Raw genomic sequence first — 27,260 nt, 5'->3', positions numbered from 1 at the left:
GGAATTAATTTCCATGAGATATAACTTGTTCTGAAACTCATGCACTTTAATTCATTAAAAGTTATCATATTTCCATTCAGTGTGACAATTGAATAAAATACTTTTTTTTCTTCCTCCAAGTATTTATCTTCAGTATTTAGGACCACATGCCTGGGTTTTTGCTGCTTCTTACTTATAATTTACTGAATATAACCTTACATAGTATCTATTAGTTTACACTGCCTATCTGGAGCACCATTGGCCACCACAAATATATATCCTACCTAGAAGTACCAGAGACCACAGAAAGGAGGCTAACAGCTGTAAAATGGTTTATAAAGAAATTAAAATGAAGAAAACTTAAAGAAGAAATATTCAGCATATCAAGATGGGTTAAGAATATACCAGAAGAGCATGAAGATAAACAAGATTCTAGGAATGTACAAGGCTCAACAGAAATAAAGGAGGGAAAAGCATTATATGATGGAAGTGTCTTTGTAACAACTTACTACTAGTGTAAAAAAAGCAGTAGAAATTTGCAAGATTTAACACAAGGGTGGGGAAAGACACCAAACAGAAACAAGAGCATATGCTAGGATTCATGTGGCCTCTATCATTCTGTCCTCATAAAAGCATATGACAAAAATAAAAACCATGAAAGCAAACAACAAAAGTAAGAAGAAAAATTAAAAACTATCAGGGACTCCAAATAGACTGCAGAAGTCAAAATGAAATAGGGGAAGACTAAGGAGTTTCTAAAAACTAACACGGTACCTATTTTTACCTGTAGTTGTTTTTGGTGTCTCCGATGACCATAGAGATGATCTTCATTCTGCCTAATTTCATTTTCAATGGAATGTAAGCGTTGCTGAGATGTTGTCAACTGTGCCCTTTTATTTTCAATTTCTTTATCCAAGTGACTTTATAAACAAAGTGATATTGAGATGTTAGATACTACACAGATATTATTTGACACACACACATACAGAAATACACAAATAAAAATTACTTGCATGACAAGACAAAGGGTAACAACACGCTCCTTTTTAACTAGCCTACATCACTCCCCATAGCAAAATTGGTAACAGAATGCCTGTAACACTTTGAAAGTTAAAATAATCTCTGAGAGAAATTCATTACGTACTGATATGAACAAACTACAGTTAACTGACATATTTAAAACTTTTGAATTTGTAGAAATAAATTTTAACCTTCAATTCAGTTTATACCATGAGCTATGAATACTAAAATTACCTAATATGTCTCTAATAAAATCTGAGCCTCAAAATTAAAGTATTCTATTGTCATGAATTTTCTTGGTGACAGTTCAAGTTTGTAATCTTTGAAGTACATTTCACTTTTTCAACTACCATTTTGAGAGCAATGAGAGAAAAAAACCCTAAAAATGTAATAGGTGAGGGAATTCTCAGAGATATCTACCATGAATGAAGTGAAAGGCCTGAGGAAACACAGATGCAAAGTTTGAAACCAGTAGGAGGATGTGCGCTAACAACTTTGGTTTGAATAGTCAGGTCTCCCTTGCAGTAAGCTATGACACCACTGTTCAAATATTGCATTTTTGAAGAAACAACTTTTGACTCCACACTCTTTTTGACCAAGCATAAAAAAGAAGATAGCTAGATTTCCTGGAGTATTGAGCACTGCAAATCCCTACTTGGTGGGCAAGACCTACATGCCACAAGCTAAAGATAACTAGATACAACACAAGTTTGTCCCTATCACAGAAAGACACTGGTTTTCTAGAATTCTCAAAAAAGAAGTGTAAATCTCAGAAAGAAAATGGAGACACTAGAGAGTAGTGTACATGCAAACAGACAAATATGCAATTCCACTATTCATGCCAACGAGTGCACTTTCTACAAACACGTTACAAGATGCTAACCTGATTTCTGCTTCAAGATCTTGACTTAGGAACTTGGGTCTGACAAAATTGGAAGAGTAATACCGTCGTTCAAATACCTGATCACCTTCAGCAGTGAAAGCTTCTTTACAGTTTTTTGGAGGCCGATTGCACTGCATTACTTCACGAGCCCTACGGTTACTCTGAAAAACAAAATGGCCTTATAATACCAGCAGAAAATCAACCATAATTAAATACAAGAATTTAGAAGTTGTCTAGGTATTTTCACCCAGAAATAATTTCAATTCTCAATGAAAAGAAATATAGTAATTAAAGAATGTGAAAATTATCTGCAATGTCAATAATCTACTTTTCTTAGTCGAGTAAGACATTTATGTTCTCAAGAACCCACTAAGTTTAATTGGCCATTTATTTGTGAATTCTGTAGTCTAATCAGTCCCCTATAATTCGCCTTGGGGAAAAAAAAATCATTAACCAGAAGGTCACTATGCAGAGATATACTCAAATGTTAAAAGTAGAATAAACAGAGGAAACAAGCTTCCAAAGCAAGGTATGAAGGACATCGAACAACATTGAATTGAAATTCAGGGAAACATGTTAGTAAAAAAACCCAAGATTGGCAGTGCCAGACTAAGTGGTCACAAGTGCCTTTGTCCAAGGCAACCATGTTATCCATTCTGATGTATCCTTTTCTATACAGAAAACTTCTTTCAGATTCAGCTGAAATTGTTCAGGTAGGGTTCAAAGATAATGATGTTAAGAAAATCACTGGTTAGTTCAGGCAGAGGGGGAAGAACAATTCCAACATTCCTGCCATGAGAAAAGCCTGCAAGGTTCAGATGTTATGTAACTCACTCAGTGACAGCCAAGCTTGATAAACAGTCAGCTTAGCTTCAGACAGAGCATGAACTGCCTCTTTCCAGTAAGAATGTCAGAGGATAAATTGGGACAAGAGATTTTGGAGAAAAATAAAATTCACAAAAAGTAAGGATCATTAACTCTGCTAACTTAGAGACTACCACGCCTTTGTAAAAACATAACAAACTTTATTTTCAACTTTTTATTTTGAACATTTTACCGGTAATCTAATCTGCGAGCTCATATCTTCAGCACTAACAGAAAATCAAAAATCAATTAAGATCAGAAATCAGATAGTGTCAGAAAATTTAGTTACCAGCTCTACATACAACTGGTAGGGCAGGCTGCAAATTTTGGTAACTCCTGGACTACCCAAAACCAGCACATCCTGAACCCACAAATTAACAGAGAGACATGAGATAAAGCCAGCAGTCAGGCTCTATTACACACACATGGACCATTCAGACTGGGAAACTACAGCACTTAGAGGCCCAGAAAGGTAGTGGCAAACAACCCAGAAACTAACAGGAAAGGTCCTGAAACACATGGGGCAGAAAGGGGAGCAAAACTTCCTCTACCTCTTTTATCCATTAGAGACACTTCCAGTGAAGGTGTCATAAATGCTTCACATGTTTCTTTAAAGATCAAAAGGGAGCATAAAGCCTTACTTTAATCAGCAGGACTGTTTCTATACCCCTCATATCGATCAAGCAATTGGCAACCACTGGATTATCTATTTCCAATGCTGTCAGAACTGACGGGAATTCTGGATGGTGAACAGCTCTGAAGCAAAGGAAAAAAAATAACATTCATAAAACTCATGTGAGATTCTTAAAAAAATAAATTACCAATAGTTCTTTTCAATCATCAAGGCTAAACAACAAAATTCAAAACATACTTACCTCTGACTAGTATCATAAATTTTATTCTGAAATTTATTTACAATTATTTGAGGTCTATGTCCACGTGCATAATATTTTGACATCAGTAACTGAAGAGTTCTTTCATCGCTATGATTATCACAGCAAAATGCCTGAAGTAGGCCTTTTAAACAGGATTCGATAGCCAAGATCAGTTCAGGATCTTTTGGGTGAATCAAAGCACCTAAATAAACATAAGAAGCAAGGCTTAAGGTGCTGTGTTACATGACAAAACATTCAGTAGAGCATTTTTACCACTCAAGGATCTTGTGTTGTTGTATTGCAGGTTTTTTTAAGAGTCTAAAATAAACCTTTCTTACAGGCAGAATAAAAAATTAAGAGGTTGACTAAAAGTTGAAAGACTCTACAACAGACCTGAGTACACTAACATATAATTTCTCTGCCTAGAGACACCTACACATAGTTGGAGGCCTGTGTTTTCTTCCATTAGGGTACCAATTTTATGGCAGCTTAGCAGAAATGCATCCAGGCAAAGATAGCTTATCAACAATTTAATGCTTTAACAATGAAGGCAGTGGAACTGTACTGCAAATTAAACCAACATGAAGATTTCCATTATATCATCTGTCTTCAGCAGCACACGTTTGTACATTCTCACCCTGCAGTAAATGCCATGTACTTTACATCCAGAATATGCTGAAACCTTTCCTCCCATTCACAAACTGAAAATATCAGCCATTGTCAGTGCTGAACAGAAGACAGATAAAAGCAGGCCTCCCAAGAAAACCTCAGTTGGGTCTGTCTGACTTGTTCCATGCAAAACATCTCAAATTTGACAAACCCACAAGTCAGCCACTGGACATTTTGAACAAAATCTGTCCAAGATCTGGACAGTGCTATCTATTGAGGAAGAAGCACTCAAAGCACCGTTCTCTGATGCTTTGAGCGTGTGGGGGAGTTGGAGGGATGCACTGGAAGTTTACCATTGTGAAACACCTCAACAAAAACAGCTGGAAAATGAGGAAGGCCAGTAGCTGTTAGTGAGTGCCTGACAGAAGCAAAAGGTAACCTACCAGGATAAAACCTTTAGTCCAGGAAGTACAGAAGGAAAAGGCTCTTTAAAGAACAAAGTTTCCCTGAAAGACACTATTACACATTAGCACCCATACAAAAATATCCCATGAGAAAATATGTTTTAGGAATTATTCTTACCTAAAGGTCCAAGAGGTTTCTTTCTAAAGCGTCCTTGTTTATAGGCTACTTCAAGTGCCTCAAGAAATGCTGGTACATGTGGTCCAAATCTTTTCAAAGTGTTTGTTTTACTATCTTTCAGGTCTCTCAACTGTTTCTGCTGGGCATCCAGTGCTTGTTGCACTTCACTTCTTTCTCTCCTAAGATAACAGATTTTTTTCAGTAGTTATAGAGCTTAAAGTGCACTAAAATAATTATAAAGCCTTGTTTTTCAATTACTAATAGCACTGTGTATCAAGATGTCAGTAGTTCAATGTAAAGCTACGTACACACACGCAATGTTTTATGGCTTCAAGAAACATGAGAAAAAAAAAAAGCAAGATAGAAAATTACTACGTTGCAACAGTTCTACAAGACTTATTTCTAACAAATTATAATAAATTTATTTTATTTCTAATTATATGCTTCAATTTCACTGTCTTCAAAGATCTTCAACAAAACACACAGTAAGCATTTTTTACAATAATTGATAAGAGGCATTTAAACTAATACACCAGGTGCAATAAGGAACAATTCTCAAATCCTTTAATGACATTGCCATAATCCCCTCTGGTAATCATTGCTCAAGTTCATGTTTCCAAATTAAAGCCAGAGTGCTTTGGTTTTTTCTGTCTTGGGTATGGGCTAAAATAATATTTGAACCACTTTGCCTCAAAGACTCTGTGAGTCTGCCTTAACTATAGAAGTAGTAATTACTCCTAAGTGTATCTATTCTCTTGTAATGTGAAAAAAACCTGGAGCCTAACACCTCAGGGATCACAGGTACCTAAGAAGGGATACATAAAAAAGGGATTTTCTCCAACTTGAAACAGAGGCAAACAATTACATTCAAAAAGCATAACTTACCTGAGTCTAGAATGTTCTTCCCTACACTTAGATATAGCCTGCTGAAACTGATCCACCTGCTGATCAATCATTATTTCTTCATCATGGTATGCCTTTAACTGTTCCCTTAGGTATGCAATTCTCCTTTGTCTTTCCAATTTCTCAGGCTCTGAAACCTGATTAGCACTAGAAAAGAACATACATCCATATTTTAAAACCATACTGATGCTTTACAAGTGACATGAATTACTTGTAGCATACAGAAGATTTACTCATCAGTTACATGTAAGATTCTGCTAACTTGCAGGATCTACGTAGCAATAACGCCAATTTTAAATATTTTTGTAAAATTTCTAATAACATGTAACTCCCCCTAGCTACATTCCTATTGCATTTAGTTTAAGACATATTTGTTTTGCATTATCGTGGAAGCGAGAGTATCTGTTATCACCAAAAACAAAACAAAACAACCCCCAAACAAACAAACAAACCCCACAAACAAACAAGCAAACAAACAACAAAGAAGCCACTTTTGCTACCCAACTGCCTCTTCTTTTGACATTCTAGTCAAAATCTCAGTATGTAAAGAAGCAGGATCAGAAAAATCCAGGTATTTAACTGGACCCTCCTAAAGACTAAATAAATATTTTCTATTACTGCAGATTTTCTCATTAGTCAGAAGAGCTTTCTTCTTTACCACCTAGATCTTAATAAACATACAACATATTCACTGTATCTGTATTTACCAGCTTTTCAGTTCTTCAATTCGTTTACATAGCTGTGTACTGTCTTTTTCCAGACGTTTTAACTCTGTTTTGGAACGATTACAAATGATCTATCAAGGAAATAGGATACAGTAGTTTAAGAAATAGATATAATTTCTGAAGTAACTACAGTTTTGAGTAAATACTGAACTGCACCAAACCAGACAAATATAACTTCATTTTCAAAAATTACATTTATGTATTGATTTTGATCTAAGCTTAACACTGTTTAGTAACTATGTAAAGACACAAATGCCAAAACATGCCCAAACAGACACTACTTGCCAGTCAGGCAGGAAATTGCACCTTCTCTGAACTCTACTACAGACTCAAGAAGCAAAGACACAGGTGTAGAATTACAGATGGGTAAAGCATGGACAAGTTTAAAGCTTTAAATTGACATGAACTTTGAAAGAATTTTTTTTGCCTACCTCAGTTTCATTGACTGCTTTTCTTTTTGCCTGCACTTCAGCCTTCAAAGAAATATACTGAGGATGAAGGGCTTGTGCTTCTTCACTTACTGTTATCAATTTGTCTTGTATTGCTTTGTACTTTTTTTCTGCTTCATTCACTTTTGCCTTTGGTGAAAAAACAACAAAACAAGTAGCAATGGAACAAAATTTTCTTCAAAAACCTCAATGTTACAGGACAAATATCTCTCAAAAGGATCCATCTGACACCTCTCAATTGCTTGAGTATTGTTGGGTTTAAAAAAATAAAGCAAGTCATTGCCACTATGGATATGCTATGATGACAATTCATAAATGTTCATTCTTGGGAAATGAAGACTACCAAATCTGTCATGCAGACAGCTTTTTTTCTATCTCAAATTTTACTCAAACACAGGACTCTTAATACAGTAAGGTCAAGTACCATGATATCAAAAGAAATCAAACAGTGTCTAGACAATGTTCCTTCATCACTACATAGACATGAAAGCAAAAATGCCTCAATTGTGAAACTAATACTTTTTAAAAGGAAAAAAAAAATAAAAACATTTTTTAAAAAGGAAAATACGTGCTAACAAAGAAGGTTTATAGGAGTTTTAGACTAAAATGTTTTGGGGCTATTCAGCCTGGAGAAGTGGAGGTTGCATGAAGACCTCATAGCAGCCTTTCAGTATCTGAAGGGGGGCCTACAAAGAAGCTGGAGAGGGGCTCTTCATTATCTGTGTTGATACAACAAGGAAAAATTGGTTTAAACTGCAAGAGGGGAAATTTAGGTTAGATATATGGAATTAATTCTTTACTGTGGGGATAATGAGGCACTGGCACAGGCTGCCCAGAGAAGCTGTGGATGCCCCATCCCTGGAAGTGTTCAGTGCCAGGTGGGATGGGGCTTTGAGCAGCGTGATCCAGTGGAAGATGTCTCTACCCATGGCAGGGAGGTTGGAACTGGATGATCTTTAAGGTCTCTTCCCACCCAAACTATTCTATGATTCTGGATTCAAGATAATGATGCCCATTTATCTGCACAAAATGTGTTTCATATGCAAATGATAATGACAATTGAATGAAATGATAATGAAATGAAATGACAAAATTATTCTTTTTTGCCATGTACAGAAGTCATAACCATCCCAAAGCTTCCAAAGGTCCACTGAAATCACTGATCATTTCTAAAGGCAGTGATACTCAAGAAAACCTTCACAACCGATTTCTGATTTGGGGGGTGACTACAGGTAGAGTGATATATGGTTTAGACCATATATGTACCTGGCATTCTTCTACCTTCTGAAGGAACTCTGTATTTCCTTCTTCAGCTCTGATGCCTTCTTTGAGCAGCTCTATTTCTTTTTCCATCTCACTCACCTAAAGAGAAGTCTATATTAGCACATCCACAGCAGACTGGGAATGAAGCACATTTCACATAAACAAACGTATTTTATCAAGACATTTACCACTGCCCACGCCATTTGATGTTTCAAATCTTTGAGACGACTTTGCATGTCATTCACAAATGCAATACTTTTGAAAATTTCCTTCTTTTCCAAATAAAGCTTCTTAAGTTCTTCAAGACGCTTAAAAAAGAAAACAGGGATTCAATCATGACTGAAAAAAGCTGTGATATAATATAAAATTTTGTAAAGATTTATTTTTTTTGAAATTTAATGTCACTAATGTCTCTAATAATAATTAGAGTAACTAATAAATCCAAAACTATGCAGTTTAACTCCTGTACTTCCTTCACTACTTATATCTGTCCTAATAATTTATTTAACTTTTACATACCTCTTCCCCTTGTTCTATCTGAACACGAGTATTTTTTTTAGTTTTCCCAATAAATGAATAATCTTCTTTCATTTGTTCCAGCTGAGTTGCCTTCATAAAAAACTAGAAAGGAATAAAAAGATGCAGATGTGAGATCAGCACCTTATCTAAGTGGACCTTCAATAATTACGACAGACAGACCATTCATCCCAGCATCCCTGCATGCTGAATGATATCCAAAGTGAAAAAACTGGTCAGGTTGTGGTAGTACAACTTCCATCCCCTGTTTGGGCCACAATGTGATATTTGAATTGTTTGCTAGGCTCCAGACTTGATGAAGAGCAGCTGGTTCAGTTCCTCTTGAGTTTATCAGAAACACTCTATACTCCCAGGAACTTTTATTGTCTGACAAGCTCCTTTTTCTAATGAAGAGCCTTTGAAACTTGTTTTTCTTGCCTAACAACCCAAACCGAATAACATTTTTGTTACTGAACTTTCAAAGAAAGTTACTGACCTGAATTGTGGTCAGGAAGAAAAATTACTATGACTAAAGCCCACCCTCCTGGTGGTCCTCTTGGGACCTATAAACAATGGTCTCCAATGAGACTCACTGAGCTCTCCTGGACCGCAGTGGGCTGTTACAGCATCTCCCTCTGAGTGAGACACCACTGTGAACCACAGAACTCTCAAGTTTACTTGGAGGACTGCTGCCAGAAGCTGACAGAGCCTGGGGTGATACCCCCACTCCTCATGGTTCAACACTTCACCCAACAAGAAGATCCAAAGGCATTTGACATGAGTACTTCTCTGAGCTCCAGGGGAATTCTTCACAGGTAACCAGCTTGTACATACTCTTTAGGTCTGTTTATACACGAGTATGCATATTGCATAGCAACTGTATTATGAATGTTTATTAAGATTCTTAAGTACTTAGATTAGTAAGAAAATTAGGTCTATGAGTGAGTTACCATTGTGCTACTGTAAATTCGGTAAGAATCTTCTGTTAAACTGTTTAAATCAGGCTACTAATTAAGTACTGTTAAGTTAAAGCACTGTCAAAACCTTTAGGCCTAAACTGCTGTCAAGACTAGACTTAAGTTTGGCAAGGGGGTCCTTTCTGACTTAATGGGAAGGTCTCCCTCACTCTTTTTTTATCCTTACCTTTTTACCATTCCAACCTCCATGTAGATCATTTTAGGTTGATTTTGGTTTTGGATTAATTGATTTTAGGTTTTAGTCCAATTTTCCTCTTGTGCATCTATATAAGTAGGAAAGTGAACCTTTGCAAAAAGCTTAGCCACACTTTAATATTAAACCTGCTTTTGCTGATACTTGTGCCAGTGGCTCTTTGAGCAACTTAAAACACTCATTTCCAACAGAGAATATTATGAATAAGGAATCAGCAGTGCCCTAAAATTTAAATTTATCCATCTCTTTAGAGAGAAGAATCTTCAGAAATGTTTGTGTATGTGGATGATTGGTGCAATCGGCTCTGGCTGGAATGGAATTAAATTTCTTTACAGCAACTGTTATGGTGCTGTATTTTAGACATGTGATCAAAACAATACTGACTACACACTCATATTTTAACTGTAGCACTGAGGTCTCCTGTTTCTCCGTCTGCCCTCCCAGTGAATACACTGGCAAGGTGTGCAAGACCCCAAGAGGGATACAACCAGGCAGATGATCCAAGCAGCCAGAGATATGCCACCTCAGAAACCATCATTGTGATGATTTAGCCACAGCCACCCACTCACTTTCCCTTGGGGTGGGATCAGGAAAAGAATCAGAAAAGTAAAAGCAAGAAAGCACAGGGGCTGAGATAAAATCGTTTAATAAAGCAAAAGCTGCACACAGAAGCCAAGCAAAACAAGGAATTCATCACTTCCCAGGGCAGTCAGGTGTTCAGCCATTCCCAGGAAAGCAGGGCTCCATCCTGCCTAACAGTGACTTGGGAGGACAAATGCATCATTCAAAACAGCCCCTAATTCCTTCATCTTCCCCCAGCTCTATATGCTGAGCATGATGCCATATGGTCTGGGATATCCCTTTTGTCAGCTGGGGTCATTGGTTCTGGATGTGACCCCTCCCAACTCCTTGAGCACCCCCAGCCTCCTTGCTAGTGGGATGGGAAAAGAAAAAAAAGCCTTGACTCTGTGTGGGCCCTGCTCAGCTGTTACAAAAACAGTAGTAATGAAAACATCTGCACATTATCAATACTGCACAAATGCACAAATGCAGTGTAGCCCTATACAAGCTGCCATGAAGAAAATTAACTCTAACCCAGCCCAAACCAGCAGAGTCATGCTCAGCAATAAAAACAGATAAGGGAGGGTTTAGGGGGATTAGCCATCTTTTGCATGGGCACTGGTTGGGCCTCAGTCTACCAACAGGAGGTGGTGAGCAAGTGCCTTTGCAACTTTTATTTTGTTTCATTTTCTTTCTCCTTCCAGCTTTCCCTTCAGTTATTACACAATTTTTATCTCATCCCTCTAATTTTTTTATTTTTTTTTTTACGTTTACTCTTCATTTCCCATTCCCCAGTCCCAAGCTTGGGGCAGCTCAGAAGGAAAGTGAGGGGAGTGGTTGTGTGGTATTTAGCTACTTACCTGAGTTAGCCCAAAACAGGTTACTAAAATTAAGGAATTTGATTTTTTTTCCCAAATGCTATAAAAATTTTCAATCAGAATTTTAATGTTTTATGACTATGTTAAATTGCTTTTCTTACCTTGTACTTGTCACCTTCATTTTTAGTCTGTAAAAACTGTTTGCTCATCTCTTGGGTTAAAACAGACACAGGATTATCTACCTGCAAAAATAAATCATTTTCATTTTATTTTAATTACAAGTTACCATGTAACTGCAAATGCAAGAAAGTGAGCACCCTGTTCCAATCTTGCAACTAAGTAATAAGCTAAGGTTCAGAAATCAAGCTTTCTAATCCTTTCAAGTCTTTAAAAAAAAACAAAACATAACAAACAAAACCAATAACAAATAGAAAATTTTAAAATCCACCTATATCAAGGACAAAATAAAAACATAGCAAGAACAACTAAGGAACTGCTTCCAAGGGGACACATGACTTCTATAAAAACAGTACCTGTAAGTTCCACTTATTTAACAATATCAGGAGTAGAAATGCTTTTTGTATCAAAGTACTCCAATAAATGCAATGAATTGGCTCACATATTCTTATAGATGTTACCACAAAATAAAATCAATACATACTAACTGAAATTTCTATTATTTGAAATTCTAAGTATGTTGAATATTTTAAACTTCATATGCACTACCTGATCTTTTATTAATCACTTAGGCAGTAAAACCACATTCAAATTTCTGAAACATCAAGAAGTGAAATAATCAGCAGAAAAAAAATATTCCAGAAATGAAAGAAACCTACATATGTCAATATTTTTACCAACAGGATACATGTCTCAACAGGATACATGACTCACAGGTCACAGGTAACAACAAATCTGCGACAGAATCCTATTCTGCATCGCATGAGGCATATATGTAAATTTTTCTTTTGCTGATGAATTTAATCTTTAAATAATATATAAGAGGTGAAACTCTCTCCTTTAAGGAATGGTACATTTCTTTTTAACAGAAAGATTGTAATATCACATGCCAATGTCTTCTTAAATTGCACAGAATTTAAACACTACAACAATTACCTGTATATTAAAGTGATCCAGGATTCCTATGAGTTCCTCTTTCTTTGAAGAAATTATGCTCCCTAGTGGTAAAAAACAAAAGGAAAAATATCAGTAAGTACAATGTCTCAGTCTTTTGTTCTTGTAGAAAATGTAAAAAATGAGATCAGTCTTTTTGTAAAACGAACTTAGTCCTAAATGAGAAGCATTGGTTAGGAATTTTTTTATTATTTTTTCAATATATTTCCATTTGCACAGAAAGATTTCTAATTGAAATGCTTCTTTACTTCATAAACCCTCTGTGACAGAATCTAGATAAATCAGCAAATTCAGTAAAACCTCAAAAAAGACTAAATTTCAGCCTCATCACACAAGCAGATTTTTGTAAAAACGAATACATAATGTAACATACTACTAAATAATACATACCAATAAATACATAATGCTTTTGACATACTAAAATATTCTTAGCTTGGGATAAAAACAAAAAAAATGGACATTGTCATCACCCTTGAATGATTTTATGAAAAGAGAAACACCATCCTTTACTAACATCACGGCATTCAAAGCCATGAACAAGTTTAGAGACAAGACTGAGAACAAAGCAAACTACCACCAACCAGATTTGCTTCTCAGTTTGCAAGTTCTGCTTCCATCCTGATTAATGTGCTGATTCACAGTAATAGAGGTACCATACAATTCTGGCTTAAATGCATCTCTTCCCTGGTTTCGCAAAGTTATGGAAATATCCGCAGAACTAAAAGAAATAACAATAACAATGAAAAAGACAACTGAAATTAATTTCAAATCTAAAAGCAACAACAAAAAATCAAAATATTTTAATTTTCCATACAAATTGTCACATATCCTACAGGTCACAGCTGCAAGTCAGTCACAGTACCAACCAGAAGAACTTGTATTTATTTGGTTTGAACCGTAACAGCATTAGACACATTGCTTGTTTAAAAGCCAGCGGGAATAATAAACCCAGCTGAAGCTGCCACCTTTCCTCCACACCCTTCCCACAGTGGAGGAAACAATAGGAGATATTATAAGATGGAATCACAATTTACTGCAAATCTCAAAACCACAACAGTATTAATAAGAGTGTACAAAACATAGTGTGTTATCCACAGAAGGGTATTCACCACCACAGAAAAATGCTTCCCCAAGACAGTGCCTGGTATGGTTTGCCAGACAAAGGCAAAATTACAACTGGCCTTGTGCTGGGCCATGTAGCTAGTGCACGAGTAAACGAAGGCACTACACCAGGGATGCTCATGGCTTAACCTTCCCCTTGCCCAGCCCAGAAATGGAAAAACAAGGACAAGACAAAACCTGGTGGGACCTGACAGGGCTCTGAAACAGGTCAGGGGACCTTTTTCCTGGGCCTGACTCTGCACAAATGGGACTGGAGTGCTCAGCAGCTCTGCCAGTGGCAGTGCTGCACTGCTGCTGCAGTGGTGGCTCTGGTGGCTGATGCCATCACGATGTCTCTGGCAGCAGTGGTGCTGCACTGCTGCTGCAGTGGTGGCTCCTGCGGCTGCTGCTGTCACTGCAGCTCTGGCTGGGGCTCCACACAGGTTGACTCGACTCTGCTCCGTGCCGCTGCCGTTCCCTCTGATGCCTGAAGTTTTAGCTTTCATATTTTCTAGATTCTGTACTGCCTTGGTATATGTCTGAACTTCATATAAAGTGTTAATAAGTTCTCTTCACAGTTTAGTTAGACAAAACAATCCTTTTCCAGCCCAACAACTAAGGACATCGTTGCAGCTTCAGGCCAGAAAAGTATGAACAACAGCAAATCGAGGAGAGCAATCTGGGAGGATGGGACCTCATAACCTGAAGCTGTAATTGCACAATTATCCCCAATATGTAAATGGACCAAAACTTATAAAAGTGTGAAGACTCATGACTCGTTGTCCATCCTGGGTGTAGCCACAGTTGAGCTCTTGTACTGCCCAAGGTGTATCCTTTGAACGCCTTTTAAATAAATACTTACTTCATTCCTTTAACACTGTCTAGCTGCTCTAGGCAGCCTCTCAAGGTATCACCTGCCTTTTCTTTTTCTCTGAGTGGCATCTTAGGCTTGCTGGCACTGTCTTTCTGCACCAAACCAGAAAAGCCATGGCTCGGAGGAAAGGGAAAGGAGTTGTGTCTTGGGGTGATTTTATGATGGTGTTCTATTCCCAATTGTCTGCTTTATGCTCAAAAATGGCTGCTGTGGCTTTCAGGTGAATTCAGAGAACAGGCAGGAGCCTTTGTTCGTGTTCAAACACAAACGGGCTGGGCGCTGTGCAGAGCAGTGGTTACTTAGTTGTTTAGCTAACTCGATTTTTGTAGCTTAAGCATGAAGCTTTTTCCCTCCAGCCCACCTTTGCCCTGGACAGCAGCAGCAACCCTTCTGTAGGTTTTTTGTTGAACTGTTTCAGCTTGGTTTTGGCCCGAGATCAGATAATCACTGAGACCAGCAGAAGGGGTCACCCTAGCGAGCCCAAAACCTTGGGCAAAGATGAACCAACTAGAGTAAGGACACCAAAATCCACCAGCTTCATCTGCTGTGAGGAGGGGACCAATGCCACAGGTTCAACAGGTTCCCATCTGTTTTGCCCAAGCTGCTGCATGAACTTTTTCTTCTACCCTGAGACAAAGGCCAGCTGCCACTTTGTGCCCGCTTTGTCACGCTGCCAGCCTGTTTATTTCTTTCCCTGGCATTTTGAGGTGTTTTGTCTGTGGGTGGCAAGGGGAGTGTGTGTGGTGGGGTAAGGTTCTCAAAGTTCAGTATCTAGCATTTATTCAATTGTTTTGTGTCGTCTGGGCACTTCATTAGTTAATAAACAGCATTTTTTCACTTTCACCCACTGGTATTCAATTTCTCATTTGCAAAAGGGATTATTAAAGCCATTCTCTTTAGAGGACACCATCATTCCAGAGTGTTTTCTCCAAAAATCTGTCTCTAAACCAAAACACACTGCCACTGGCAAAGAGGGGCAAAGTCTGCTGACCTGACCCTGAAACCTACACACCACCTCCCTTGAGCCTGGCAAAAGCAAAAGCTGGTGATCCTTCTGCTTCTGACCCCAGCTTCCTTGTGCAAACACCACTGCCCTGCCATGATGTGAGTGGTATGGAATCAAACACTGCCAGAAACTCCAGCCCTCTTCTCCATAACCATGTCAGACACACTGCTGTCATATACTGACTGCTTGCACCTCCCTATGCTTCATCTAAACAATGAGCCAAAAGCAAATATTTGTGAGAGAAGATTTCTTCCATCTTCCCTTCTTGTCTGAGTGCTGTCATTTTACATTGCAGAATCAAGCTGCTGTTTGGTAGTTCTCCTTTTTCTAAACTGGCTTCTGTATAAAACAGTTTTCTGGTTTCTGCAGCCTAACCAAAGTAATCTATAGCAGAATGCTTAAGGCATTCTTCTAGAAAAGATGAGATATGATTTCAGTTCCAAATTCCCTTTTCCTGTTTCTCAAGTGAGTGCTGAAACATTAACTTAATACACAAGTACTACCAACAACTTTACTCTTAATCACCTCTGAAAGAAAAAGGCTGGGACCCTGAACAACAGTTTCATATGAACATAAACTCCTAAACCTCCTATCTTTTTACTGGTTTCCCTAAACACGATCCCCACTCTCACAGCAGACGAATCCACGTCTTGCACGTTTAAATATCCAGCTGTAAGTTAAGGTCTTTATATTGTATATTCGTTCACCAGAAAAACTGAAAAATAATTAACCTCACTGCTTGCAAAACAATGGTAACTTGCTCTTGATAACTAGTAAGTTCACTTACTAGTGAACTCCATTTTTCTGTAGGATATTCAATTACAGTATGGAAGTAATATATGAGAACAGGGAATACAGAGAACATATCACAATGTTAGCTAGTTCAGTGTCCCAGCTTCAGGCACAGTAAATTTGCTTGCCATTACTGCGAGGGGCAGAGCCCAGAGCCATGTGAGTGTTATTCTATGCCCCACACATCATCCCTGGGGGCACAGCTTCAGCTGGAAGAGCAGAACAGGAAGGGGAACTGCCACCATTTTGTTCCTTTATTCCAGGGAAAGTGGACAGCGAGTGAAGCAGTGAGGTGGCTCCAGTCCTAGGGTGGGGCTGGTGTGTCATTGTTTTTCTCATCTTGGGCTTGGGGAGGGAATGTGGGTGTGGACAATTTGTCCATCACTGGTTTTGTTTTTTTCACAGCACTGGCACAGACACTTCCATTTGCCATTTTCTTCTTTGTCTAAGGAGATGCATGACTGGGGCTGTGGTACAGCTGCCTTGAGTCAGTGAACATTTTTGTTTGTAATCACCCTCTTTTACACACTGTTGTTATTAGTATTGTTGCTGTTAGTGTTTGTTTTCCTTATCTCGTTGATGGCTTTTTTCAGCACATTTTTATTTCAACCCATAATGTCTACCTTTATCCCTCTCTCACTGGAGGGGAAAGAGACCAGCTGTTTGGAGTTTAATTTCCAGCTGGTTTCAAACTACAACATTCAGAAATAATGGCACACTAGTGGCAACACTTCTGAAGTTTTTTGTTTTCAGGGTTTGTGGATTTTTTGTGGGGGGAGGACGTTGTTTAAATATAGTCTCATCAGTGTTATGCTTTTAATTGAAGTCTGGTGGATCCCATAAGAAGATGAAGAAAATTAGCATAAACAGAAAACTCATAAGCTAATCTCAATGACAATCACCAAGCTACATATGCAACTTTAAAGTTTTACTTACGTCTCTCCTTTTTGAATAAACATTTTTAATGAGGAACCTCTGTTAGTTGCAGTGGCTTTTCCACCAAGTCCAACAATTAGTGCTGTTAATACTGAACTTTTTCCACCTGTAATTGAACCATTGAACTTGCTTTAAAAAGAAGATACTTAGCTTCTACTCCACCCATATTAACAGTTTTTTGACTTACATATTCATGCATTAGAAGACCAAAGTCCGTCCTTATTGAACATATAAAGTAACAGTAACACTAGTAAAGTATCTGCCATTTTCAAGGTTCTCCCTACAAAAACCCAATATGCTGAGCCAAACTTCTGTTACTTCTATTTAGCTATTTGCATTCAAGATATTGTAGGTCAGAAGGAAGGAATCTCTCCTTTCTTAAAAGCATACTAAAAATGTGCATGCAACAAAAGAAATCAAACACACATTACCATTTATCTAACTGTCTACAAAGCTTTTAAACCCTCTTTCAAAATTTATATTTTTTAAAATTCTTTCTTCAGAAGAAGTGAGCTCATATAAAGAGGTATCACTTCCTTTTCCTGTAATAGTTTCTGTGTGCCCCATACTGTCCCAGGTTAGCTGGAACAGAGTTCCCCTTCTACCTAGTAGCTTGTACAGTGCTGTGTTTTGGGTTCAGCATGACAGTAATGCTAATAACATGCTCCTGTTTTGGTTGTTGCTAAGTAGCAAAGTCGAGGACTCTTTGGTGTCTCATGCTCTGCCAGTGAGGAGGTGCACAAGAAGGCAGGAGGGAGCCCGGCCAGGAGAACTGACCCGAGCTGGCCAAAGGGATATTCCATACAACAGAATGTCATGCCCAGTGTGTAAACTCGGGGATGCTGTCCAGGAGCCACCGATGGCTGCTAAGGGATGGACTGGTTGTGAGAAACTGTATTATGCACAATTTGTTTCTCTTGGGTTTTATTCCTCTCTTTTTTCCTGCTTTTCATTATGATAATTATTATATTTTATTTTGATTATTAGGTCTTACCCCAAACCACAGGTTTTACCTTTTTCCAATTCTCCTTCCCATTCCACTAGGGGACATGGGAAAATGACTGAGTAGCCACATGGTATTTAGTTGCCAAAAGGAATTAAATGACAACAGTCCTTTCTAGCACCCAATGTGGGGCTCAAAGGGTTGATATAACTGATCAGAGTATGTTAAAACAAACTTGCTGTAAGAATTCATGGTATTAGTTTAATAGGTGTGATCACAATGCTGATTTATTTGATCTCAGAGTCATCGTGCTGGCTCTCAGAGCTGCATTATGTAACACCTTCCTCATAGCATGCACTCCCTGCTTTGGTGTTTCTCACCTTCGGGGCCTGGGCTAAGGCTATCATTTTGAAGTACTCTGTCATGCCGGCTGATAAGATATGCTATGACAAATGACACGATATGACATGTGGGAACTGCTGGCCGTGGAACTCCCGGTCCGTGCAGTCGGCAGCAGCCCTGGGCTGCGGGAGCCATCTAGCGCAACTCTTCTCAATTACACCTGGCACCCTTCCTCCTCCGAGCGCCAGCCCAGAGAGCCACACCTCCCCTGCCTCTCCAGACGAACTGCAACAGCTTTTAAAAATCTGGGAAGGCCTTGGGAAGCTGAAACCATCAGGAAGCAGGATGCTGCTGAATGTGGTTCAGATCTAGTTTAGCATTATGCAACTTTCAGCAGAACTTCAACCCCATTACAATCACTGTGGCTCCTTCAAACTCAGTGATGGGCACTGCAAGCACTTGGACAATTACTGTGCTTTTAGTAATAAACATCTAACTACATTTAGTTCAAATAAAAATTTATGCATTATTTAGCTATTAAAATATTTATATTCACATTATCTTTTGCAAAAATCTCCAATGTTATAGACCTAATTCATCAGCCTCTAACTACTGGGACAGACCTGTGTAGTAACCTCAGTGAATCCAAAAGTGAATCCTTATCCTTGCCTGAAAGATGGCTAGCAATTCTTTTTTCAAATAAAAATCACATCTTCTACATTATTAACAGAAGTGTTCTTTGAGAAAGACACTATGTGATTAATACTTACTGCCATTGGTTCCAACAACGAAATTGAGATTTGATCCAAACTGAAAAGGCCCCAGATTTGAATGGCACATGAAGTTCTTCAGCTGGATACTTTCAATTATGCCAACTTCACCGTCAGGCTAAAGAATGAACAATTAAAACTCAAGTTATGTATGCATTTTAGTGAGATTAAGTTTATAAATTTTAAATGCAGTGAGAATTAAAATGACAGTACAATATAAAACATCGGCTGTTACAAGCCCCAAGGCAACAGAAGAGTTTCATGACACTGTGAAAAGCCGCTTGCTATAGAGTAGTTATGTAGTAAAATAAAAAGTTACCAAAACTGATTCTTCACACATAGTAACTTTCAGTTCTCCCTATTACTAATTCATTATCAAGACAACATAAAATATTAACTTACTAGATCCACACAGTTGGCTGACCAAGTTAACGCATGTCATTAAGGGCATTATCCAAATGTCTTGTAAATACTGACAAGTTTGGGGCAACAACCATCTCTCTAGGCAGCTGCGCCGGCTTTGGGTTCTGGTAGCATGGGCAGGAAGCTACAGGGATGGCTTCTGTAAGAACCTGCCAGAAGCTTCCCCGTGTCTGACAGAGCCACTGCCATTCCCCAGCCGTCCCCAAGACAGACCCACTGCTGGCCAAGGCTGAGCCCATCTCTAACAGCAGTAGTGCCTCCAGGCTAAGAGTCAGGAAAGGGAAACTGCAACTGCAGCAACTGCGGCCAGAGAAGAGAGGAGTGAGAATATGCGAGAGGAGCAGCTCTGCAGACACCAAGGTCAGTGAAGGAGGGGCACGAGGTCCTCCAGGCATCAGAGCAGAGATCCACCTGCAGCCCACGGAGAGCCCTATGCTGGATCAAGGGGATTCCCAAAGGAGGCTGGGACTCCATGGGAAGTCTACCCTGGAGCAGGCTCCTGGCAGGACCTGTGGCCTGTGGAGAGAGGAGCGCACACCAGAGCAGGTTTGCTGGCAGCACCTGGGACCCTGCGGGGGACCCACACTGGAGCAGGCTGTTCCTGAGGAACTGCATCCTGTGGAAAGGATCCACACTGGAGCACAGAACGAGTGAGTCCTCCCTCTGAAGGAGTGGAAGAGACAACACGTAATGAACTGACTGCAGCCCCCATTCCCTGTGCTGTTGCAGGGAAAAGAAAATTGGGAGCGAAAATGAGCCAAGAAAGGGAGGAAAGGTCTTAAAATTTGGGTTCGTTTCTCATTATCTCTCAAATACCGATTTGATTGTAAATAAATTCAGTTAATTTCCCCAGGCTGTTTTGCCCATGATAGCCACTGGGGAATGATCTCTCTCTGCTCTTATCTCAACAACAAGCCTTTTGTTTTATTTTCTACCCCCTGCCCAGGAGAGGAGGGCAGTGACAGAGTGGTTTTGGTGCACACCAAAGTGTGCATCCATACAGGTTCACCCTCCCAGAGAAGTCTGATCCAGTATCTTACCACTGGTAAAGAAATGTTTCCTAATGTTCAGTCAAAATACACAGGACAGTATTTGCAATCTCAAAAATATTTTTTAAAAAATCTTCTATCAAACTAAAATTAAACTACTAAAAGAAAAGCAGAAAAAAATAATATTCCTGTTTTCAAGTTTCTTTTCCATCAGAATTTGCATTTCAAACACTAGGTTTTTTCAGTCATCTGAAAGTGTAATCTATACAAAACATATAAGTATTTGGCACTTCTTTTACTTTTGGCACTTCCCTTTACTTCTTTTAGTAAATAATTCATTTTCCAAATATTTTGTCTGCTTTTACTACAACTGTAAATGAAAAATACCATAGTTCTGTCAAAATGCATTTCCTTCATTTACTTGACAACTGCAGCAGTATTCCTTCTACTAAATCAGAATATTGTTATTTTATGATCAACTATTATACCTAGATAACCAAAAAGAAACAAGCTAAGAATAACCTCATGCAGAAGTCCTCATCACAGACAGTATCCCTAGTTTCTTTTATCTTTGTTCTACTGACACCTACATCCAAGACATTTATTTCAATAAGAACTTTTCTTCTGTCTTCATCTCTATGATATTTTGAACTACTTACCAACTGTGAAGAGGCACTACCATCATCAGTATTTACATCTGTGTATTCTTTTCTCTGTCTTTTCTGAGACCCAGGATTCGGAACACTTTCTTCCTTTCTCTTACCCATGAGTACTGAAAATGAAAATAATGAAATATAGGTTTCACTATTCTAGGTGACAACATACCCACAGGTGACAACACAGACATACCAAATTATTCACTTTGGTAAAACAAATATTAAAATCACAGCAAACATTGCAACAAATACTTTCCCAGAACTGAAATCTCAGTGATTTAAGGCTATACCTACTATTAAAGAGTTGCATCAAAACAAAAGAAACATGGCTTCATTATTCTAATCAAGCTGAATGTGTTGATTAAAAATAAAATCAATCTTGATTCTGTTTCCCTTGGTACATTAGACTTTGGAATACATGCTAGAATTGGTTTTGGTTAGCAAAGGAGTTGAAGATTAGTGGTAAAAAGTACATAACTAACATAGTATAATCAGCAGCATCAATAGAGGTTTGATTAAAGTCAGCTGCATGGGTAAAAACAGTGTATTAATTATTTGTGGTTGACAAAAGCCAAGAAAATTAATATGCAGAACACATAAAAGTAGAATAAAGGAAAATTTAAATTCATAGCACTGTTTCTGTTTCTTACACACAAGGTACTATAATATGATCACAGTAAACAAAATTCTCCTAATAAAGGATAACTATTCTCTCTATATAGAGGACACATGTATGAGTTTCCTCTACAATTCAATAACACACAGACTCCCACCACTAATGGGACTGATCTGAAACAAATCTTGCAAAACTAACATGCTTTAATAAAACATATAAAAATCTTGTATTTTCTGTAATCATAAGCTTATGGCATGGTTTTTATTCCCTCAAAAGCATGTATTATGTTCCTCATACCTACAGACACAAAGCCCTACACAAAACATGGAAGTTGACATATTTGCCCTAAGTAGAAGCAAGGTGCTATTTACACAAATGCAATACACAATATTTTTATTTGTCAGTAGTTAAGTCAGCTACTGGTAAGTATCTAAAACAGGCTAAAACTAACATCAGTTGCACAGTTTTCTAACATCAAAACTTTTCTGAAACAGATTATGTTCTCCTACTCATCTTTGCTTGCATGAATTTAATCTAGAGCTCCCCTCTAAGAAAGATGACAACCAACTTTAATGCACATCATCAGTTCAAGCAAAATTCAGAGGCATATAATAACTATACTTAACATTCGCTCCTATAGAAAGATCACTGCATGACATATGGCCTAAAAATAGGCTCCTTATTTATAACAATAAATTATAAAAATATTATTTCTTTAAAATGTGTGGGGCACAGGAAAGAGTGACCAGCATTAGAGACATAGCATGCCCAAAGTTGGTAACACAAGTCTAAACACACTGGGGGGCTTGGAGGCCAGAAGACTCCCAGTCATGAATACAGGTGATGACAACAAGCAAGCACTTCCTTGTCCCTTAGGACAGATGGGATGATCCAGGACAGAAGTCATACAGGTCAGCCTAACAGTTCCTAACATGATCTCCTGGAGGGAGGTGACACTGTGTGTGAGAAAGCTGGGTGGGTCAGCACAGAGGGTCCAGCTGTGCAGCACACAGCCTCAGCACCCCAGGGGCTGCCTTGTCAAAGCCCTTCAGGCCTCCCAGAGCTTCTCAGTGGGTCTTGCTCCACATTCTCTCTGTACGTGTTTTAAGATTAGTCACTTGGAGAAACTACAGAGAACTCAATGAAATGAAGACTGCTGAAGTACAACTTCAGACACAAGAACTCTGGCTGCAATGGAGAGGAGCAGTCTTTCTTCCCTCTTCTCATTCTGTCTCATCCCCCTGAGTCCAAGCAGTTCTTTACACAACAAAACAATAAATCACCTCAAGTCTCTGATTCTACTAAAAAGTAACACAAGAAAAAATTTCTTCCTTTTAATGTAAGTTAGGTGAGCTCCCTAATGACTTCACCATGCAGATCTGTATGCTTGGGTCACTGTGGAAAAAGGCATCTTCTCTGAGCAGTTTCATTGTATCAGCCTCATGCTTGGCCAAAACTATTCCCTGAATTCAACTGATGGGATGTCAGACAGCTTATACTACCAAGCATCACAGAGAACAGCATTTATTATAAGAGACACAAGAGACACCAAAATTTCCTACATCATTACACAGAATATCTCATTTCTAGTCTATATATTTGTTGGCTGCTTTATAAAATACAGCGTCTTATGATCCTCTCATTAATTTTCTATGACACAGTACCTAAAAGATAAAGAAAAAACAGTATTCATCCCTTTCCATTATGAAGAATGAATAAAATTCAAAGCCGATACAGAAATGCAATAAACTTCCCATTTGACACTTCTTGCAATAATTTTGTATGGTATGGGATTTCTTTATCAAATATTAGAGGCAGAAGAGAAGGATGATGATACTTATTACTGATGATGATTATTATTACTATTGCTATTACCATGATGATGCCCATTAAGTATTTACAGCAAAACTGTCATACCCATTTTATGCTATGTAGTTTAATACCACACACATGGAAAACAAGGAGCAAAGGCACTTCATGATTCAGCTTACATACCTTTTGCTATGCTACTCTTGGTTTACTACAAAAACATGCCTTCATGCCCAAATTACTCAGACCAGGAAACAGTCACATACAAGCTCTTGGTATCCATCACCCAAATACGAAGACAAGTATTCCTTGAATCTGCTGTTCCATTAAAATCTTCCTCTAAAAAGAAGAAGACACATAAGCTTTAAACATTGTAATTAATAACATCCAAACTAAAGATGAGGGCTATGAGCTTCATTGCTATACTATTTGAACACTTAAGGAAAAGAGAGTATAAGAACAGAAAACAGAACAAAATAATCTCATGTAATCTAACTATGAGAAAGGCAAAATAGTTTGCACCTCAAAACTGCTGAAGAGCTAGTACTGCAAAGAAAACTTAACTGGAACTACAAGCAAACTGTATTAAGTAGCCTCAGAAATTATGACAAGTATCAGTGGATGCAGAACCTTCCCTGAGTTCAAAAAGCTGAAAGGAGTGAGAAGCTGACCGCAACCACAAGGAACCCATTAACAAGATTTTACAAGAAACAAAATTTTAAAAAGGCACAGGAAGAAATAATCAACCTATTAAAAAATAAATACACAGAACATGACATATATTTAAATTTTATCTTCATGTCATCTTGATATTTTTGACAAGAAAAGTTATTTTTATATTTGCTCCCAAAACTCTTGCACCAAGGCACCTCTAATCTTCTACCTTAAGTTTTTAATTGAAAAAAATCATTGTTTTCAGTCTCAGCACTAACTTTAACAACAGTTCAGGAATAACTATAAAGGCAAAAGCAAAGCAGCTGATCCAACCTATCTGAATGTTACTAAAGTATGCAATACTATACTGCAAACGAACTGGCAAAAACATACATCAATACATTTTAACATTTTAATATATGTAACAGACTACTAAGGCAACAATGGACATTACTGACAAATGTTAACAGAAGGATTTTTTTAATGGATCAGGCATCATATTTAAAAACTAAAGTGTCGCCCTGAAAACTCAGCTTCTGAGCTTGCTAACAGTTTTCTAAAGACTTTCCCAAGACAGTAACTGTAAACATAGATATGTGTACATTCTTTCTGTTACACGTCTTGTGATGGGCATCTCTCATGACCAGTGCAGTGAGAAAGTGTTATCCTGACCACCCAATCCCTGGCTGTGGTCAGGAGCCTATAAATCCTGGAGGGAAAAATAAACCTCTCTCTTCTCTTCACCACACCTCGACCTGTGTCCGTGTGATCTATTCATCTTCAGCGGCAACACTAAATTATAAAATATACTTTTGTATATTGTGAGATAAAGTCAGACTGTGTTAATAGAAACATGTGATGACAAAGTCAAGTTAATAATTCAAACAAGAATCCAACAGTCATTCAGAAGTCACGAGTACTGATTTAATAAATAAAATAAACTTCACTATCATGGAACTTAAAAGCATACAATTAGAAATTAACAACTGGACTTAAAATTGGGAGCAAAACAAGGCAAGACAGATTCAATTATAAAAACAACCAAAGAGCACTACAAATTACAACAAGCAGTTGTTATGCATATAATGAGAGCACAAAAGAAGAATGCAAGCCCCAAATGTCCTGCATAAAATGATAAGGACTGCTACATGTTATAGTAGAAAAGTACTTACCCTGTACACATCAAAGGATAGGAAGGCAGAGGCTGCATTCACTGATGTTCACCCATGTCCAACTTAATCAGTGGCCTATCTTTCCACAGCATTCACCATAGTGGAGCTCCACAACTGTTTCCTTTTCCCTACCTGGCTGGTCACAGCTTGGTTCATCCAGAGCTGACACAGGCAACCTGCTGTCACCAAACCCACATCACTGGCTTCCTAGGAGCCCTTGCTGGCCTGGTATCCACATAAGGTAGGAAGGTGTCCCATCTGTCTTGTGGGACATCCACTTCAAAAACTTTGGACCTAGCCCAGCTATAACCCTGCCTTTCACCCAGCTGGCAAAACAGAGATAAAGCAAAGACATCAGAGCAGACCTGTGGCAGGATGAACACAAGATACAGGAAGAAGCAAAGGGAAGAAGAGAATACCTGAAGTCTTTAGCTGATGTATAGCACACTACATTTAACAGTCACAAAAATAGCAGTACAATTACAAATTAGCACTGGCAGTTAATAACTATGAAGGAAGTACAACACTATCTGTTGTACATAAAGGGAGGTATTTCAGAGGGCTGAAGTCAGAAGCCCAGCCTCAGACACAGCAGGGGGGTGCTCTACATTTTTGGTACCAAGACAGACATTCCATGTTAGACTACATGTCCAACATTCACGACTTCTTTCCTAATATATTTGCAGCCAATGCATAAGAAGCCTCCACCATCCCATCTAAACACTGGAGAAGCACTGCCTGACCCACAGAATCACAGAATGGGTAAGGCTGGAAGGGAACATAGTGGGTCATCTGGTCCAACCTCCCTGCTCAAGCTGGGTCATCCCAGAGCACACAACACAGGATTGTGTCCAGGCAGTTTTTGAGTATCTCCAGTTAGGGAGACTCCACAGCCTCTCTGGTCAATCAGTTCCAGTTCGTTCACCTGCACAGTAGAGATAGTCCTCCTCATGTTCGGATGGAGCTTCCTGTACATCAGTTTCTGCCCGTTCCCTCTAGTCTTATTGCTCGGGCACCACCAAGGAGAGCCTGGTCCATCCTCTTGACACCCTCCATTTAGACACTTATAGAGATTGAGGTCCCCTCTCAGCAGTCTTTTCTCGAAGTTGAACAGGCCCAACTCCCCCAGCCTTCTCTTCATAAAAGAGATGTTTCAGTCCCTTAATCATCTTTCACAGCCCTCCACTGGACATCCATCTCTCTCTCTTGTACTGAGGAGCCCAGAACTGCACTGCGGCACAGAGGGCAGCTCTGCCCCCTCTATGGACAGCGAAAACGAAAGAGGGGCAGAAATCCCCTCAAGTCCACGATTACCTGTTACTTTCCCCAACACCGCACGACCTGGAAGGATCCCCCACCCCCTGTAAAGAGACACGGGTCCCTTGGCGGCTGGAACGCCCGGGCGGCCGCCGCTCCTGCTCTCCGCCGGCAGAGGTGGGCACCGGAGGAAGCGCTCCCACCCGGCGGGGCACCCACGCTGGCCAGCGGGTGACAAACGCCAGCTCCGACCGCTAACTGGCCCCGCAGAGCCACCTGCGACAGCAACCGCGGCGCCGGGGGCAGCGGGAGCAGCGGGAGGAGCGGGCGGCAGCCGTTGCCCCGCCTTGCGGCCGCCAGGCCGCCCTCCCCTCCCTCCTCCCAGCCGTCCAGAGAGCGGGGCGCGCCCGGACAAGGCCCGCCAGGATTTTCGCCCGGCACGGGTCACCCGTCCCTCCTCTGCCCTCCCTTCGCCCCTCGCTGCTCCGCGCCCCGTTACCTGGGACAGCTCCCGATCCCCACTCGGCGGGGCGGACGGGGCGGGACGGGCCGGAACGGGCGGAAGAGCCGCG

At 39.3% G+C, this 27,260-nt stretch overlaps 1 protein-coding gene across 3 annotated transcripts in view; it reads right to left on the bottom strand.

Moving 5' to 3' along the window:
* SMC6 (structural maintenance of chromosomes 6) overlaps nucleotides 1–27,259 on the bottom strand; it is a 39,455-nt gene extending 12,196 nt beyond the window's left edge. The window contains exons 1-19 of one of the 3 annotated variants that reach the window (XM_058835898.1): nucleotides 27,188–27,259; nucleotides 23,792–23,944; nucleotides 21,184–21,296; nucleotides 19,113–19,230; nucleotides 17,058–17,163; nucleotides 12,930–13,066; nucleotides 12,331–12,392; nucleotides 11,379–11,459; nucleotides 8,672–8,773; nucleotides 8,341–8,460; nucleotides 8,156–8,251; nucleotides 6,872–7,018; nucleotides 6,423–6,511; nucleotides 5,698–5,862; nucleotides 4,813–4,991; nucleotides 3,622–3,823; nucleotides 3,388–3,502; nucleotides 1,883–2,043; nucleotides 764–899 (exon numbers count right to left, since the gene is read on the bottom strand). In XM_058835898.1, the coding sequence (XP_058691881.1) occupies nucleotides 764–899; nucleotides 1,883–2,043; nucleotides 3,388–3,502; nucleotides 3,622–3,823; nucleotides 4,813–4,991; nucleotides 5,698–5,862; nucleotides 6,423–6,511; nucleotides 6,872–7,018; nucleotides 8,156–8,251; nucleotides 8,341–8,460; nucleotides 8,672–8,773; nucleotides 11,379–11,459; nucleotides 12,331–12,392; nucleotides 12,930–13,066; nucleotides 17,058–17,163; nucleotides 19,113–19,230; nucleotides 21,184–21,291 (2,124 nt within the window). In that variant the 5' untranslated portion in view covers nucleotides 21,292–21,296; nucleotides 23,792–23,944; nucleotides 27,188–27,259. The other 2 variants (XM_058835899.1, XM_058835897.1) reach the window with 2 other exon arrangements.
* Nucleotide 27,260: the final 1 nt, after the last annotated feature.

The sequence above is a fragment of the Poecile atricapillus genome, chromosome 3 (genome assembly GCF_030490865.1).
Source record: "Poecile atricapillus isolate bPoeAtr1 chromosome 3, bPoeAtr1.hap1, whole genome shotgun sequence".
Lineage (NCBI taxonomy): Eukaryota > Metazoa > Chordata > Aves > Passeriformes > Paridae > Poecile > Poecile atricapillus.
This window is presented reverse-complemented; position numbering and strand designations above follow the sequence as displayed.